The 16,016-nt window shown below is 44.3% G+C and overlaps 1 protein-coding gene across 27 annotated transcripts in view; it reads left to right on the top strand.

Moving 5' to 3' along the window:
• The window catches only part of KANK1 (KN motif and ankyrin repeat domains 1), a 192,046-nt gene extending 177,676 nt beyond the window's left edge, over nt 1–14,370 (top strand). For 14 of the 27 annotated variants that reach the window (XM_067041604.1, XM_059073324.2, XM_059073325.2 and 11 more), the window contains 8 exons: nt 584–692; nt 1,866–2,108; nt 3,729–3,816; nt 6,826–7,045; nt 9,420–9,562; nt 10,200–10,400; nt 12,704–12,802; nt 13,362–14,370. In XM_067041604.1, coding sequence (XP_066897705.1) covers nt 584–692; nt 1,866–2,108; nt 3,729–3,816; nt 6,826–7,045; nt 9,420–9,562; nt 10,200–10,400; nt 12,704–12,802; nt 13,362–13,424 — 1,166 coding nt within the window. In that variant the 3' untranslated portion in view covers nt 13,425–14,370. The remainder of the gene's footprint in view (nt 1–583; nt 693–1,865; nt 2,109–3,728; nt 3,817–6,825; nt 7,046–9,419; nt 9,563–10,199; nt 10,401–12,703; nt 12,803–13,361) is intronic. The other 13 variants (XM_067041613.1, XM_067041612.1, XM_059073328.2 and 10 more) reach the window with 1 other exon arrangement.
• Nucleotides 14,371–16,016: the final 1,646 nt, after the last annotated feature.

Here is a 16,016-nt window from a genome sequence, read left to right as displayed (position 1 = left end):
ATGCCAGTGTGCCTTATAAATTGACCTGGAAGAACGATTACACAGTTGTTAGGAAGGTAGGCCTAGAATATCTTTAAGATTATCAAAGAAAGCCATGCAATCCCCTTAAGAAAACTCATCTGATGTTGCAAATTACAAAATATTTTAAGCAGCATTTCACTCTTTTCATAGTCTGGCAGGTATAAATTCTTTTCCAGGTTATCTCAACTGAAAAAAAAAAGGACTAATAATCCCTGTCTTAGTGCCTAGATGGTTTCTGAGGATCAAGTGAGACGTGACATCACTTTATAAACAGTAAAGCCTGATACAGATGCTAGTTGTCACTGCTTTTGTTATGTCTGGAAGGACGAATGGATTTTTTTTTTTCCGTTTAAAGAACATTATTAATGGAACTTTGAAGTATTTTCTTTGCACGCACACAATTTTCCAGTGGATTTTGGGCAAGTTTCTCATATATACATATCAAGATCTATATTAACATGAATAAAAAAATAAATGTACATGAAGAAAGAGTACCTATTCACTTAACTTGTATGGGTATGAGTTGTATTAACTTTGATCACCATGATTCACTTTTCCACAGTATGTACAAATAATGAAAGTACGCTGAAGTCCATCATGAAGAAGAAAGATGCCAACAAAGATTCAAATGGAGCGAAAAAGAATCTTCAGTTTGTTGGCATTAATGGAGGGTAAGGAAAGATGGTGGTACTAGTGTTTATACGTGGTCTGTCTGTTTCCTTTGCCTCCTGCCTACTCAAGTCATATTTAAAGGTGCCTAGTCTGGGATGCTACCACATTTGGGTGACGGAAGATTCCCTCCTCAGAAAGGTGCATTTGGGCTTCTCTCCTCTCTTCTTGCTATCTTTAAGGATATTTCACTCTTGAAAGGATACGTGATGAAGCTGAGTAATTTACATCTTCTCACCTCTGATCTGAAACAAATGGTCTTCAACAAAAGCAACAGGCATCAGGTTCCCTGTTGGACAGCTTGTACTTAACTGTATCCGAACTGAGCAACAACCAGAGACTGAGAACATCACTCCATGGTCCAGGGATAGTCATCCACTCCTTCAGAATGGGTTGTTTTGCTTAGCTCTCCATGTTTACAAACAAAATAGTAGGGCCTTTCACCTGAAGAGTAACCTCGCCATGCCATCAGTTCTTTGCTTTCTAAATAGAATGTGTTTTAGTTGTTTATTCCTTCTCCTTTAATTGCCCCAGATAAATAGTTAAGCCTATTTGTCCTCCTACAGTTGAAACAAAGCAATTAATCTATTAATCCATTCATGGCCTTGACAAGAAAGCAATAGTGCAGAGTTAGTTGAGATAATATTTATAGTAAAGCATACCACAAAGATATAACTTAGTGCTGTCTGTTTTCCAAATCTTTAACGTTTTATTGGGTAATATGTCCCACAGTTTGGAGAGTGTGTACCAGAGAAACTATTGGTAACTTACATAATATGTTCACCTTGGACACCGGGAAAATTAATGGTACAAAATAAGAAGAATGAAAGGGGGAAAGAAAAGGAACAGGAAAGATGAGAAACTACAGACTTGGTTTCCATAAAATGAATTTCCTTTTAAGCCAGAGGTGCTATATATATATATATATATACATATTTTTTTTCTGCAAGTGGTATGTGATACCACTTGGCAACCTAGGTTACTCCTTGTAAGTGAGAACCCATTCAGAACCACCAGACTTCTAAATAGACCTTACTCCGAACTTCTGAGTACAGGGTCTCAAACCACTGATGACATTTCTGGAGTCAGTTAGCAGGTTTCCCTTCATGCACATTTCTGTCACTGGGTCTTTATGGGCACACCTTGCATCTCCTGAACTCCCAATTGCCACCTAGGTATGAAACCACTTCAAGTGATGATTCCAGCTCAGATGAGAGCTCTTCTTCCGAGTCAGATGACGAGTGTGATGTCCCTGAGTATCCTCCTGACGAAGAGGAGGACGAAGAGGAGGACGAAGAGACTCGGGGAATGGCAGCAGGCCACCATGCAGTTAATGTGGAAGGTTTCACGTCCAACAGGGTGGAAGATGAAATGCAGGTTCCAGAATGTGAACCTGAGAAGGTGGAAATCAGAGAGAGGTGTGGTACATTCCCCCCCCTCCCCTCACCCTTCCCATGTGTCATGTACTTTGGCAGTAGAATTGGCCGATTAGCAGACTGTGCAGTTGAATCTATGAGTTTGGTCTTTCCACTCACCAAAGGAGGGCTAAACTTGACCTGTGCCTCAGAGGTGTGTACCTCTTGTCATGATGCTAATAAATACAAGTGCAAAAATGATAACTGCTAGATCTCTTACAGTAGCAAAGAGAAGGGCTTGATGTCTGTACACCTTTGTTTCTTTAACTATTTGCTATCTATTTTTATATGTGGAGTCACCATCTGCATAATTGTTAAGCACCACTAAAGCTTCCATTCTTTGAACAACCCACCTTATATTTAAAGGTATATTAGAATTTTTTGTGACCAACACATTACACATTTTAAAGTTTCAGATTTTATCATTAGCCATTTATCCTCATACAGGTGTCAGTACTGTTATTACAGGATCACTGTGTGTGAGAGGAACAGGTTTTGGCCTCAACCAAAGATCCCATTTACTATCAAGATGATGTAATCAGTCACATGCCCATATTTTGTTGCTCATTGAGTGATTGGGAACACCACAAGAATGGGTTTGGGAATGTTGTAAACAGCAGCTGAAATATCAAATAAACACTCTGGTTGGCTGAAACATGTACCCAAAAGTGTAGTCAATTTTAAAGGCTTAACAAATATGGAATTGATGCTTATAAAACAGGATAGAGTAGAACAGTTGGAAATTTCAGTATGGTTTTTCACCATGTGAAGTGTAACTAGAACATTTCAGAAAACATATCTCTTATTTGGCAAATGAATGTTTAACTGCATTAACACAAGGTAAGTGTCTTTATATTTCCAGGTATTTTCAAATGGCTCAATATCTTGACATCTGTTGGGTTTTTTTTGAACAGCTTTATTGAGGTATAATTTATATACCATATGTCATCTGACTTTTTTGTCTTTTTTTTTTTTTTTAATGTGGTACGCGGGCCTCTCACTGTAGTGGCCTCCCCTGTTGCGGAGCACAGGCTCCGGACGCGCAGGCTTAGCGGCCATGGCTCACGGGCCCAGGTGCTCCGCAGCACGTGGGATCTTCCCGGACCGGGGCACGAACCCGTGTCCCCTGCATCGGCAGGCGGACTCTCAATCACTGCGCCACCATGGAAGCTCTGACTTTTTAAGTTTATATTTTCATGTGGGTTAAACAAACACTTCCTGAGTCACCAGATGTGATTTCAGATGTGTGGTCCACTGGTCAGCATAATGGATAGGTGGTAATTCAGACCTCTTCAAGAGTAAAAATATTTTCAAGAATTTAGAACAAAAGGAGCAAAAAATATCCAAGTGTTATTCCATAATGTCACACAGGCCAGAGTGGTGAAGCTGAAAGCTACCCTCATGAAAAGATCCAGGCTCTGGCTGGAGGCCTTGGCTCTGTATGGTAACGTCAGTCCTCGGACGCCTAGACTCCACCAGGCAAGCACTAGCAGCCGAACCACAACCTGCCAAGGTTGACTTGGGGCCTCCGGTCTTGTAAAGGGTTACCGAGTTTGAGGTAGAAATGCCTTTCCTTTTGTGGCCAGTCATGAGCTCTCTTTCTTTTATTTTTTCCCCTTTTAGATATGAACTAAGTGAAAAGATGTTGTCTGCATGCAACTTACTGAAAAATAACATAAATGACCCCAAAGCTTTGACCAGCAAGGATATGGTGAGTCTGACCTACAGACACTGTCCCCGGTCTGCACAAAGTGCCTGAATGGACACCACAGTTAAGGCATCTCTAGCCTGCACCTGAGCTGTTGTTGCCTGCACGCTTTTCCCCCAGACTATTCCTAGTGTGTGTGGACAGAGTGAATATCCTGCTGCCCTGCTCACCAGACCACCCTGTGAACGTTTCCCTCAGGCCTGATTTCAGATCTCCTTTCTCCACCCTGTACTTTGCTTGGGAGCTGAGCATCTGCGAGGCATATAGTTGCACATGGAAAGGAGGGCTGATCTCAGTCGTTCATCATCTTTATGCATGTTCTGTTGCTTAAAGAACCTTGTGATCTAGGGAGCAGAATCCCAGAATTTTTTAAGTTAGCCTTTGTTTTTAAGAGAAACCTATCTGGACTGAGGTCAGCATTCCTTTCAATTATGAAACTGCATATTATGTTCTGATGTGGAATGCAGGCAGTCACTATTTTTAAACCTAGAAATAACTGCACTTATCTTCTCGCAGCTTGAGATTCAGAAGCAAAGAGGTTGGTGGTTGCCTTAGGGAGCCTGAATAGCATAACATAGGACAGATAAATGTTTCCATGGTAATGGTGAATCTGATATCCTTTACAAGTATTGCTCTCCCATGCATTGGTGACATTTAGATGTGTGGCTTCTTTCATAGGTTAGACCAGCCTTCTGGTTGACAGCTCTATTCAGTGCATTGAGAAAGTGCAGCATCTCATGTTATTTTAGGTAGTAATGTGCATTTGAATCTTTGCATATTAGCAGTAGATTTAATATGAAGTTTTATGCTAAATAAGTCCACAGCTGGTGAGAAAGTTGTTTCATAGGTCTCACAGGCTTATACAATTATGAAACCAAAACGTTAGGACTCAAAGGGATTTATGGAATTATCTAACGCTGGAAAGACAAATAGTCTTCCTCATACAACAAACACAATCTGAAGAAGAATTGGTGATGGCTGGCACAGGCCTGGGAAGAACATGGGTGCATGTGTCTACGAGGCCACTCTCTTCTGCTTTAAAGTCCATCCTGCTTTAACTGAGGCCCTAAAGATTACGAGTCTTGCCTGGAGTGTCAACTGCTAGTTAATGCTGGGACTCGATTCTACCTATCTTAAGTACTGGTCCATGTTTTATTTATCCCAGCTAAAGCATATTACCTTATTATATGGCATCTTTTTCTTTTTTAAATTATGGTATCTTCTCCTATTTGTTTATATTGCTATGGAAACTTAAATTTATCAGAGCCAGGTGAATCTTGACATTCAACTACTGTGCTGAAAAAGGAGCATGGCAATGATGTTTATAGAAGGAAATACTGAACGAAGTCCCTGGCCAGGACATGGATCTACATGTTGAACTCCATCGGTATAGACTAAGTGCCTGTCTACGCCTTGGTCACAGATAGTCAAACCAGGAAAGGTCACTGCAGTGTTAATGTTTCTCAGTAGGTTTAACCTGAACTTAAAACTGGTGCTTTCAGACCCCAGATTTTATAGCTTTAATACACTTTTTCTTTTTCCCTCGCCAAAATACTAGGTTATGTGGTCCTCAGGGAGGACTTTACGTTTCTGTAGCCCCAGTTGTCAAGCATTTTGTCGGGCACATACCCCAGGATTGGTACATTTTTTTGTTGATTGGATATTCATTCAGTAAAGAAGTGTTTAAAGTGCTGTGCTGTGAAAAGTCTTGGACATGTGAATGATCACAATGCCAGGGCCATGAAACCATGTCAGGACACTGAATATGTAGCTATAACTGAGTTTGACACCCAGACGACATAATTTCCCTTCCTTCTGTGTGAGGCGTCCAAAAAATGAAATCTGAATATGTGAAAGAGTGAGCAGAAGAAAAGAAAAATTCGGTGAATTGTTTCCTGGCCAGGACCCTTTTCCTCCAGTGACCCAAACTATGATTGAATTGGATACACCTGAATAATTAGTAGCAGGAAGATAAAGAGATGGGTGTGTTCTGTAATCCCAGTTCCACCTTTTCTATAGAAAGAAGACTACATGGGTTCTGGTGCTTTTGACATAAGCTTTCCATCTTTCTTGATATATTTTTAAACTTTTGAAGAACAAACAAAGCACAAATGAATGATAAACTCATATGAAAGAGGGCCCATGAAAAAAGCATTGTAGTTCCCATCACCAGCACTGGCTCTACCCAGTCTGCATTGAACTTCATGTCCAAGTTTAACTTGATCATCCGTGAAACAAATGCCCAGTTCATGTGTCAGCAGCCTAAGGGAAAGCAAGTGGGGCTGATGACCAGATACAGATGATCCTAATGGGAAAAAGTAATTTGTTTCAGACTTGCTTTTTATTCCCTTTCTGTGGTTGAACATTTGTATTTGGGATGGAGTAGGAATTGGGTTGCCTGCATGGTTATGGTCTCCCAGCCTAGTGCTGTGGAGATGCTGAAGGAGTTGAAGTTGGTCTGGACAGGAAGGAAGCAGCATAATTGTGTTAAGTAATTTCTCCTGTCCTGATTACTATGAAAATCATTTGCAAGGCCAGCATACCTACATAATATATTAATAGGTTCAGTAATAAGTGGACCCTGGCCTAAGTGGTTTACATGTATTGCCTCATTTGTCCTCATCACAAACACTGTGAAGGAAAGGTAATTTTATTATCCCCATTTTGCAGATGAGGAAACGGAGGCACAGAATAAGTATCTTCCCCAGCATCGAACAGCTCGTCAGTAGCAGAGACAGAATTTGAACCTCGGTGGTATAATTCTTGCACAGTGCTCTAGGACTGTTTTATAGAAGTTACAATATGTGTGTGTGTTAAAATCAGGAAGGATACTTCAGTTTGGAATTTGAGGCTTCTCTGAGAGCTCTGGGTTTCATTAGTTGTTTTTTGAGAGCAAATTCTATTTGCACACGCTTTTGACTATAAAAGGCCTGGTTTCTTAGGCTTTCAGCTAGGTCTCAGAAAGGTCTATAAATAGAAGAACTAATGGTCAATGGCTCGGTGTTTTGGCAGCGGTTCTGTCTGAACACTCTCCAGCACGAGTGGTTCCGCGTGTCCAGTCAGAAGTCAGCCATCCCAGCCATGGTGGGGGACTACATAGCAGCTTTTGAGACCATCTCCCCAGACATCCTGCGTCATATCATCAACATGGCGGACGGGAACGGCAACACCGCCCTCCATTACAGTGTGTCCCACTCCAACTTCGAGATTGTCAAGCTGCTTTTGGATGCTGGTACGTTGGGTGTCCCTGTCTCTTCTCTAACAGACTCGGGTTGTGACTCATTTAGAAGGAGCTGGTTGATCCACTCCCCACTTCTGTGACCATCCTAAAAGCCTTTTCATTGCTTTCCCCCGTGATTGATGTGCCAAGAATCGTTCTTGAGTCATTCATGGGAGGCTTGAGGTTTAAACAAAACAGGGTGACACAGATTCCAGATCTGCTTTGAAAGGAGGTGTTGAGGATGTTCTTGCTGCAGCTTAGCTGTGCTCAGATGAGTTGTATCCCTGGTAACACACATGACTCATGTTCCTGCCTCAGTTGAATCATGCAGGCTTGGTGGGTTCACTCTCAAGAGGCAGAATGCTGCTCCTGGGTCCAGAGTCAAAGCTTTAGTGTTTGTGAGCTTCTCTCTTTGTCCTTGTTCCATGAGCCCTTTCCAGCCGCCTTGCAGAGCTGTGCAGTTCGTCAAGATGGGGGCCAAGCAAAGCCACTGTAACGGATTGTGGTAGAATCAACACCATTCCTGCCAAAATACACCCTGTTCCTGGGGAATCAGCATAGAGAAAAGAAAATGTTATTCTTGCATCTGAACCATAGTAATAAGAACACTGAAAAGTTTTGTCCGTAATTGGAATTTGCCATTCCAGGATATAGCCAGTGGATGTATTAAACATGGAGTGAGGGGGTGGCACATAGAAGGGTCCCTTAGCGACATAGTGAGCTTTCAACTTTTTGTTCAAATGGAACAGCCCTGTGATACATTGAGTCTCTAAATCACTTTTATTTATTTTTGAAATACATATTTTTACTTCTAGTATAACTGATACAGAATTCACAGTACCTCAGTCTAATTAATGAGAACACAATGCGAACATCTGATTTAGAATATGCAATACAATTGTCCAATTTTCCCATTCTGCTTCTTGACCCAACTGTCCAGTTTTTTTCTACTCTGTTTTGGGGATGTTGGATTAAGGCACAGAAGAAACCAAACAGATTTATCTTTTTTTTCTCTTCTAAGTTTGCTTGTCCCCAATTTAGGGGCCATGTTAGGATAAAACTGTTTCCAGCTTAAAGGAAGGAATTCCAAGCCTCCTTCCTCTCAGACTTGCCAGACTATAAACAGAGCTGGTGATACTGTCAGCCGGAGTTACTGTTTAAACAGAGAAGTGGATGATATCCAGGAAAGCTAAGAACAAGATTTCAGGATTGCCCCCCAAAGTAACAGTTTAATCCACCCTTAGAAAATTTGCATGGACAAGATATTTTGGTAAATTAAACTATTTTAATTCCATTGTTGGATGGCTTTGGTTAATCACTTTTCTGGATTTACTTCACTCTTTACTGCTCACCATTATAGACTGAGATTGTGGCTTCATAAAGCATGTTTGTGAATCTAGGATACTAGCAGCAACAGAGAAGAGGTGAACGCCAAAGAAACTGAGGAGCCTCAGGGACCATGTCTGCTCACCCGCTTCTCCATCAGACATCTTTTTTCTTTTCTTTTTCCTTTTCTACGTTAAAAAATATGCACTACTGTAAATGCCCTTATGTCCCTAGTGTGCAGTTGTTTTAGAACTCAAGAACGTTTTCACGGTACCTTCTCTTCTCACTCCCAGTGATGGAAACACCCTAAGCATTTTAATTATATCTGGTTGCACATAAAAAGCTTCTTTCCTGCACTCTCCATTCCTTTCATTTTATTAGAAAGTGCTGAAGGAATTTTAAAAGGCCTGGAGGATAATTTAGGCCCTGAAGACTCCTTAAGAATTATAGGACTAGAAAAGGTCTGGGTTATTGGATCTGGGAGTCCCTGACAGTCTCTAAGGGACTTAACTGCAGTTGCTGTCAGACCACGATTCCTAGAACTGGGTGTCATGTGATTGGAATTCTGCTTCCAAGGGCCCCAAACAAGTCAGAGCAGCAAACTCAGGGTCTCAGAGTGAGCAGTGGTTTATGAGTGGGGAACGCCACATTCAGTGTTCCCTATGTAAGCCTTTACAAATCCTTCTGTGGCCTTCCTTCACTCCAAGTTGGTGATTTCCTAGGCGCAGATTAGTGTCTAGGTCCCACGTTATTGTTTATTCTTCAGAGCAACCATTACTTAGAACAGCCTCCCAGACCTCCAGGCTGTTGCAGTTCAACCACCAGGTGCAAACAAGACGTGCTATGAGAGCATGCTGTCATTTCTCATGAAATAGAAAAAAATTTTTTTCTTTGGTTCGGTATGAAACATCTCTCACATTTCCTTCCGAGTCACTCCGGGACTTTGACTCCCTAAGGCCATTTCACTGGGCTTTTCTAAACTCCATACCTTTAGTTCATGGGGACAACTGATGCTGTTTAGGAGATGGCTCCTCCCTAAAGAGACCTCATGTCTTTTCAGATGTATGTAACGTGGATCACCAGAACAAGGCGGGATATACCCCCATCATGCTGGCAGCCCTCGCCGCTGTGGAAGCAGAGAAGGACATGCGAGTTGTGGAAGAACTCTTTGCCTGTGGGGACGTGAACGCCAAAGCCAGCCAGGTGAACGCGCTTGCTTCCAGGGTTTGTGCTGGCTGATGCAGCTCTGACCTGCACGGGTGCCCCGGCCGTGCTCTCGCCACTCAGCACAGTCCATGCGGCTGCCCGGTGGTCCTTATGACCAAACACACCAAGGAAACACTGGCTTAACTTCACATTGGAAACCTTTCCCTCCATTACCTTGCGTTCTCTCTGGAGTAGTGTGCATGTAGATCGTGGGTCAGCCTGCCTGTAAGTGACTAGGGATCCCCGCCGTCTACCTGGTGACCACTGTTTCCCGACTTTCTCCATGTTACAGCATCTTCATGCCCGGCACAGAGTGCCTCTCATCCAGATGTGTTCACAGTTTGACTTGTGACCATCTTCTGAGCTTTCCAGCTCCTTGCTGTCATGAGACAGATTCTCCAAGCTAAAGGGAAAAATGAACTCATTACATTATGGTCTTACTTATTAGCTCATAGCTCACAAGAAACTAGTTTTTCCAATGCCTTTCCACCACTGGGCCCCAGGCAATTCCATGTCCACGTTTTCCCCTGTCATCACTCTCCCTCCTCCCCTTCCCCCGGCACAGCCCCACTGCAGGTCACGCACTGCCAGCCCAGCATGTGCTTCTGAAGTCTGCTGTCATTTCTTCCCACAGGCAGGACAGACAGCCCTCATGCTGGCTGTCAGTCATGGGCGGATAGACATGGTGAAGGGCCTGCTGGCCTGTGGGGCTGACGTCAACATCCAGGACGACGAAGGCTCCACCGCCCTGATGTGTGCCAGCGAGCACGGGCACGTGGAGATCGTCAAGCTGCTGCTGGCCCAGCCGGGCTGCAATGGCCACCTGGAGGACAATGTAAGCTGTTTCCGATGGTCCTGCAGGCCCCTGGCCTGGACACAGTTGCGGAGGTGGGGGGTGGGGGTGCTGTGAGTGCTGCTTGACCAGTGGAGAGAACAAATCCTCCCTTATTCTCCTCAGGGATTTGTGTTGCCATCCCGGCCACTTCCCTTCACGGCCCAGCGTGGTAGCATTTACCGTTTGCAAACGAATACTCCCGTTAACTAAAGCCAAGGGCAGAAAGATAAATAGGCCCCACCCCAAAAACTTATGAAAGAAAGAAGGTGATGGGCATGTACGAGAACCAGTATACTGAAGTGGAATAAACAGATTTACAATACAGAATCAAATGTAGTAGGCAGTGTCGGCAACTAGTGGGTGCACTACGAAGAGAGGACCAGGCCCCCGGTCCATTTGGAAACCCTTCACCGGGGCCCATCAGAGTACATAATTTGTGACATTTTATTGGCTAGGGGATCCGGACGATCTTGGCTTCTTTTCAGCACATCTTCGCACTCCTCCTTGGGTGGTTCCCATCATTGTCACTCTCATCTCCTTCCTCTCCCCGTTCCCAAGCTGTCCCATTCTCAGATAACCCCTTGACTGGAAAACATTCCAAGGGAACCTGCTCCTCTGGATGTCTCTAGACCAAAGGGGAGGAGTACCAATAGGTCACAGCACAGGAACTAACATTTAGGTGGCGACATGGTTCAAAGGTCCAAAGGTCCCAGAGGTCTGGCTGGGTTGCTTCTGTTTTTGAAAGTTTATCTCCGTGGAGCACAGGTTTGGACCAGAGCTTCCATCAGCCCCAAACACTAAAAGGCTAGAGGGAAAACATCCCCCTTTGCACTAAACTTGAGATCCTCGTGGGCTCACGCCAACAGGAAGAGCAAATCAGCGCAGGTATTTACTGGCAGGAAGGACTGACTGGTTTCTGCAGTTGCAGTGGCCTCCCCAGGAGCACATGAACTGCAGTTGCACCAGATTCCCTTTACTTCCACTGCAGCAGAGGGCCAGTTTCCAGCTTCTCTTTCCCTGAGAACAGTCTATGTTTCGTGTGCCTTGTTTTTGTTTGCATTTACTTCTGCTCTTAGCACAGAACAGCTGGTAGGTCTAATAAGAAGAGGCCATTGTGCCACAGTAACTTCCAGAAATCCTGGTCCGCTCTGCTCGTTGTCTACTTCCTTATCCTTAAAGGAATGGGAGGGGCATCCAGCTGGCCTCCAGAAGAAAAGTAACTCCCAGAATTCAGAGTAGGAGGGAGGACAATAAGGTTCAAACTACACACAAATTGTTTCCTGCTGCTGGTGAACAGAAGGGCATCCTTATTCCAAGACTAGACAGAAAATAAGTTGTGCTGTTTTTTTGTCTTTTTATTGTTACTACTTTTGATTGAGGTATAGTTGATGTCCAGAATGCTATTTTTGTCTTGATGCATCTTTTTTTTTTTTTTTTTTTTTTTTTTTTTTTTTGCGGTACGCGGGCCTCTCACTGTTGTGGCCTCTCCCGTTGTGGAGCACAGGCTCTGGACGCGCAGGCCCAGCGGCCATGGCTCACGGGCCTAGCTGCTCCGCGGCATGTGGGATCTTCCCGGACCGGGGCACGAACCCGTGTCCCCTGCGTCGGCAGGCAGACTCTCAACCACTGCGCCACCAGGGAAGCCCTTGATGCATCTTTATATCCATCTAAGTTCCTGCATCTTAACGGAAAGCAAACATTTAACTGAACGTTTTTCTTTCCCATATGTAGTGTTTCCCCTCGTATTTCCATAAGATACATTTCTGCAAGGCAGCAGGATGTGGTGCTTACATGTAGATGTGACTCAGAGCATTCTACAGGGGTGGTTAGGGCTGTAGGATCAGCTCCCTCCCCAAGAGGAAAGTTAAGAGATCCTTGGCAGATTGCAGGGCGTCAAAACAGACACCACGCTACTTGACCATTCATTTGTAATTATAAGGAAAAAAAAACAAACCTAAATTATGTTTCTACCCACTACCTTCACCTCCTGCCCCCTGCTGGCGGGCAGCCTGCTTTTGTTGAGTCTCCATGGTGTGCAGACCTACACACTAAGTACCATGAGGCAACAACAAAGGCAATAATGGGGTGATTCTTGTCTGAGGGCAGGGTAGGGGCTGTGCCTCTGTCATCCTTGTATCCTTCAGGGCTAGCACCTAGAGGTCCAGGAAAGTTTCCTAAAAGACTGAACAAATGGCTAGATTGGGGAACCTTATCTAATTGAAAGAGTCTTGTGTTGTTACCTTTTGGGCTACCTGGAAGTTTGAGAAATCCAACCTAGCTTGTTCTTTTCGTCTCCTCTTAAGGATGGCAGCACCGCGCTCTCAATAGCCCTGGAGGCAGGACACAAGGACATCGCCGTTCTGCTGTATGCCCACGTCAACTTCGCGAAAGCCCAGTCTCCGGTCAGTGTTGTGCACTTGGCATTTGTAAACAGGCTAAAAGCCACCAGGCTAGTGGGCCCCCTTCCTCAGGGAGTTGGCAGGAGATACAGGTTTTATAATGATTCTGAAAATCACGGTTTTAGTCCAGAACTTAAGAATTCATCCATTTTGCCCTACCCAGAAGGCCAGGAGTGCTAATGGTTAGCACAGCAGAGGCTGGATGCCTGCTTGTCCTCACGCCCTCACAGGAAGAGTTTATTCTGGACAGAATTATCCAGATGGCACATCTTGAGCCCATAAATACATATCGCCGTGCTGGCATTTTTCTTAAAGCAGACAGTGGTCCCAGAGCTCACTCTGAGAGGGAAGTTGACCTCCCGGGACAGCTGGACGTGGCACTGCCGAGCCCGCTGGCCCCAGAGCTGCTCCCGCTAGTGGACTGTGTGCTGTGTTCCAGCTCTCCTCGCTCTGGCTTATAGGTGGTGCTCAGCTGTGGCTGACAGAGTTCCTGTCTCACAGAGGACACATCTACCTGAGGTCACTAATTAACCCCCAGCTTTTTTCCTTTCCTGGTCTCTAGGGCACCCCTAGGCTTGGAAGGAAGACATCTCCTGGTCCCACCCACCGAGGTTCATTTGATTGATTATGTGCAAATACCGTCCATTTACATGCCACCACTAAGCTGCTAATTGTTCCTGTTGGGCTGACAGATAACTGAATGTATTTTGTGCCTGAGCTCACCAGCAAACAGAACGCATAAAGCCAAGGGCTGAAGGCTGGAGCTGCCACAGTGGAAGCTGAGCCAGCAGGAGATTGCTGACCAGGCACGCACGCCTCCCTTCTGGCCATCTTCCGTCTGTGTAGGGCACACTTGCTGTTGAGTCTCTGCTCCGTTATGTACAGTTGTAGGAAATAGTAACCTGATCTGAGTGGGCAACTTCTGTTCCTTCTCTCCACCCCCACCAGTGCCGAGAAGTATCAGGTTCTCACTGGGATGGTGTTTTTAAACTTTCCCACAAGTATTTATATTTACTAAACGTGGAACCATTGGAAAGCTCTTTGAAAATTCCATTCCAGGATGGTTTTGTTGATTTTTCTTTTGTCTTTATTATTTTAAAGTAAGGAAGCTGAGATGACTTTGATCGTTGGTGAATTGGGCCTGGGCTGGTTTCTGGTTTAAAAATAAAAGTTGAAACTCTCAAAAAGTTTAAAACTTAACAAAAGGAAGTCTTTTCAGTTGGTTTTATCTAGGTGGATGCATTACATGACGTTTTATGTAAAGGGTATCTATATAAAATTGATGCAGTATTTTCAACTTTTATATTCCATAGTAATTAAAGACGTGAAGAACGACATGTAACATTACCATATTTTTATTAACAATTGCACAACTGTATCTAATGATAAAAGTTGAATTGTGTTAGAGAAATTGGCTATATATTTGCCTCTAGGGAAACATAGTGTAGTTCTCCACATATTTATGGATTCCTTTATCCCATGTCACATTTGCTTTGGTCTTGTATGTATTTAAATGTTTGAAGTGCCTTAGACTCTTGCCATATTTTCAAAATAAAATTTCATTAAGCTCTTTTGCTTGTCCCTGCTTCATCTCTGACAGCCATCTGCCCCGATCCTATTGACTTACAGCAGTGACAGCAAAAGCTGATGGATGGAGTGCGTGGGTAGGGTGAGTGCCCAGTCCACTGGTCCAGGGCTCCGACAAGAGGAGACATCTTCTGAGAGAACTACTCCGTTTCCAGCCCTGCTCATTACTCAGGTTGCACGTCATGAGTCTGAAATTTAAGACCTAATTAGGCAAACAGTTCATCAGACAGGTAACCTCCAAGTTAACTCCTGAGCTAACTCTTCTTAGGTGCAGAAGCACTGGTCCTTTTTTTTTTTGCGTTACGCGGGCTTCTCACTGTTGTGGTCTCTCCTGTTGCGGAGCGCAGGCTCCAGACGCGCAGGCGCAGCCGCCGTGGCTCACAGGCCCAGCCGCTCCGCTGCATGTGGGATCTTCCCGGACCGGGGCACGAACCCGTGTCCCCTGCATCGGCAGGCGGTTCTCAACCACTGCACCACCAGGGAAGCCCAAAGCACTGGTCCTTGACTCTAATTTGGGGGCAGCTGCTGGGTGACTGGTTGAAACCTGAAGTGATGAGAAAGGAAAGATGAAGCCAGACAGACTTTTTTTTTTTTTTTTAATTAATTTTTACTGGAGTATAGTTGCTTTATAGTATTGTGTTAGTTTCTGCTGTACAGCAAAGTGAGTCAGTTATATGTATACAGATATCCTCTTTTGTTTAGATTTCCTTCCCATTTAAGTCACCACAGGGCATTAAGTAGAGTTCCTGTGCTATTACAGTAGGTTCTCATTAGTTATCTAGTTTTTACCTAGTAGTGTATATGTGTCAATCCCAGTCTCCCATTTATCCCACCCCACTCCCGGAGAGACTTTTTTATTTCAGCGTGCTGTTGGCGCAACAGCACCTGTTTTCAAGTCCTTTTTAAAAAGTAAAGGGGATTGATTCCTTCTCATTTAAAATGAAGAAGCATGGCAGCCAAAATGCAAACTAGGTGTTCTGGCACAGTTGCTGGTGGTGGACTTTAACCTGGGCCGTTTGTGAGAGCCAGGTGCATTGGAGAAATATCACTGAGGCTTTTCTTAAGCCTCTCTTTCCTTTCTTCCTCTTCTTCCTTCTTTCATTTATTCACTCATTATTGAGTTTGAGAAAGAGGCCAGAGAATAGATTTTTCCAACAGGTGTGTCATCACAGTGCTGGCTCAGGAACTCCTGTCTCATGGGCTCAGAGGTTTGCATCTTTAGAGAACTTGGAACTGTGAAAAGAGTACTGGCAATTCAGGCCAACCTTGGGTGGTGACAGATGCTCTCCCAGTACGGTTCCAGGGCCTCTGGGGCAGAGGGGCCGTCCTCCTTCATGACCCATCAAAGTGAGGTAGGTCACAACTACCTGGAGTCAGGAGTATCTCTTTCCCTCCCAGAGCAGATCTGCTAGTTCTGGGGTCTGGGCTAAATTTCAGTTCAGATAGTTATTCAAACCCAAGTTTCTTCAGACCTGAAATAGCACAATAAACTAAAGCACAAGAGTTTGTGTTTGAAGAAAAGTGGGGCTGTGAGTTTTCTGTCCCTTAACGACATGACACGCCTTTTGAGCAAGGAAGGGGCTGTATCTCAGGTGGTTTGCAGTCCTCGGAATTTTCTTTGTTCCATTTG

Source organism: Kogia breviceps, chromosome 8, assembly GCF_026419965.1.
Source record: "Kogia breviceps isolate mKogBre1 chromosome 8, mKogBre1 haplotype 1, whole genome shotgun sequence".
Taxonomy (NCBI): Eukaryota; Metazoa; Chordata; class Mammalia; order Artiodactyla; family Physeteridae; genus Kogia; species Kogia breviceps.
The sequence above is the reverse complement of the archived record's forward strand: the minus strand, read 5'-3'. Positions and strand labels throughout refer to the sequence as shown.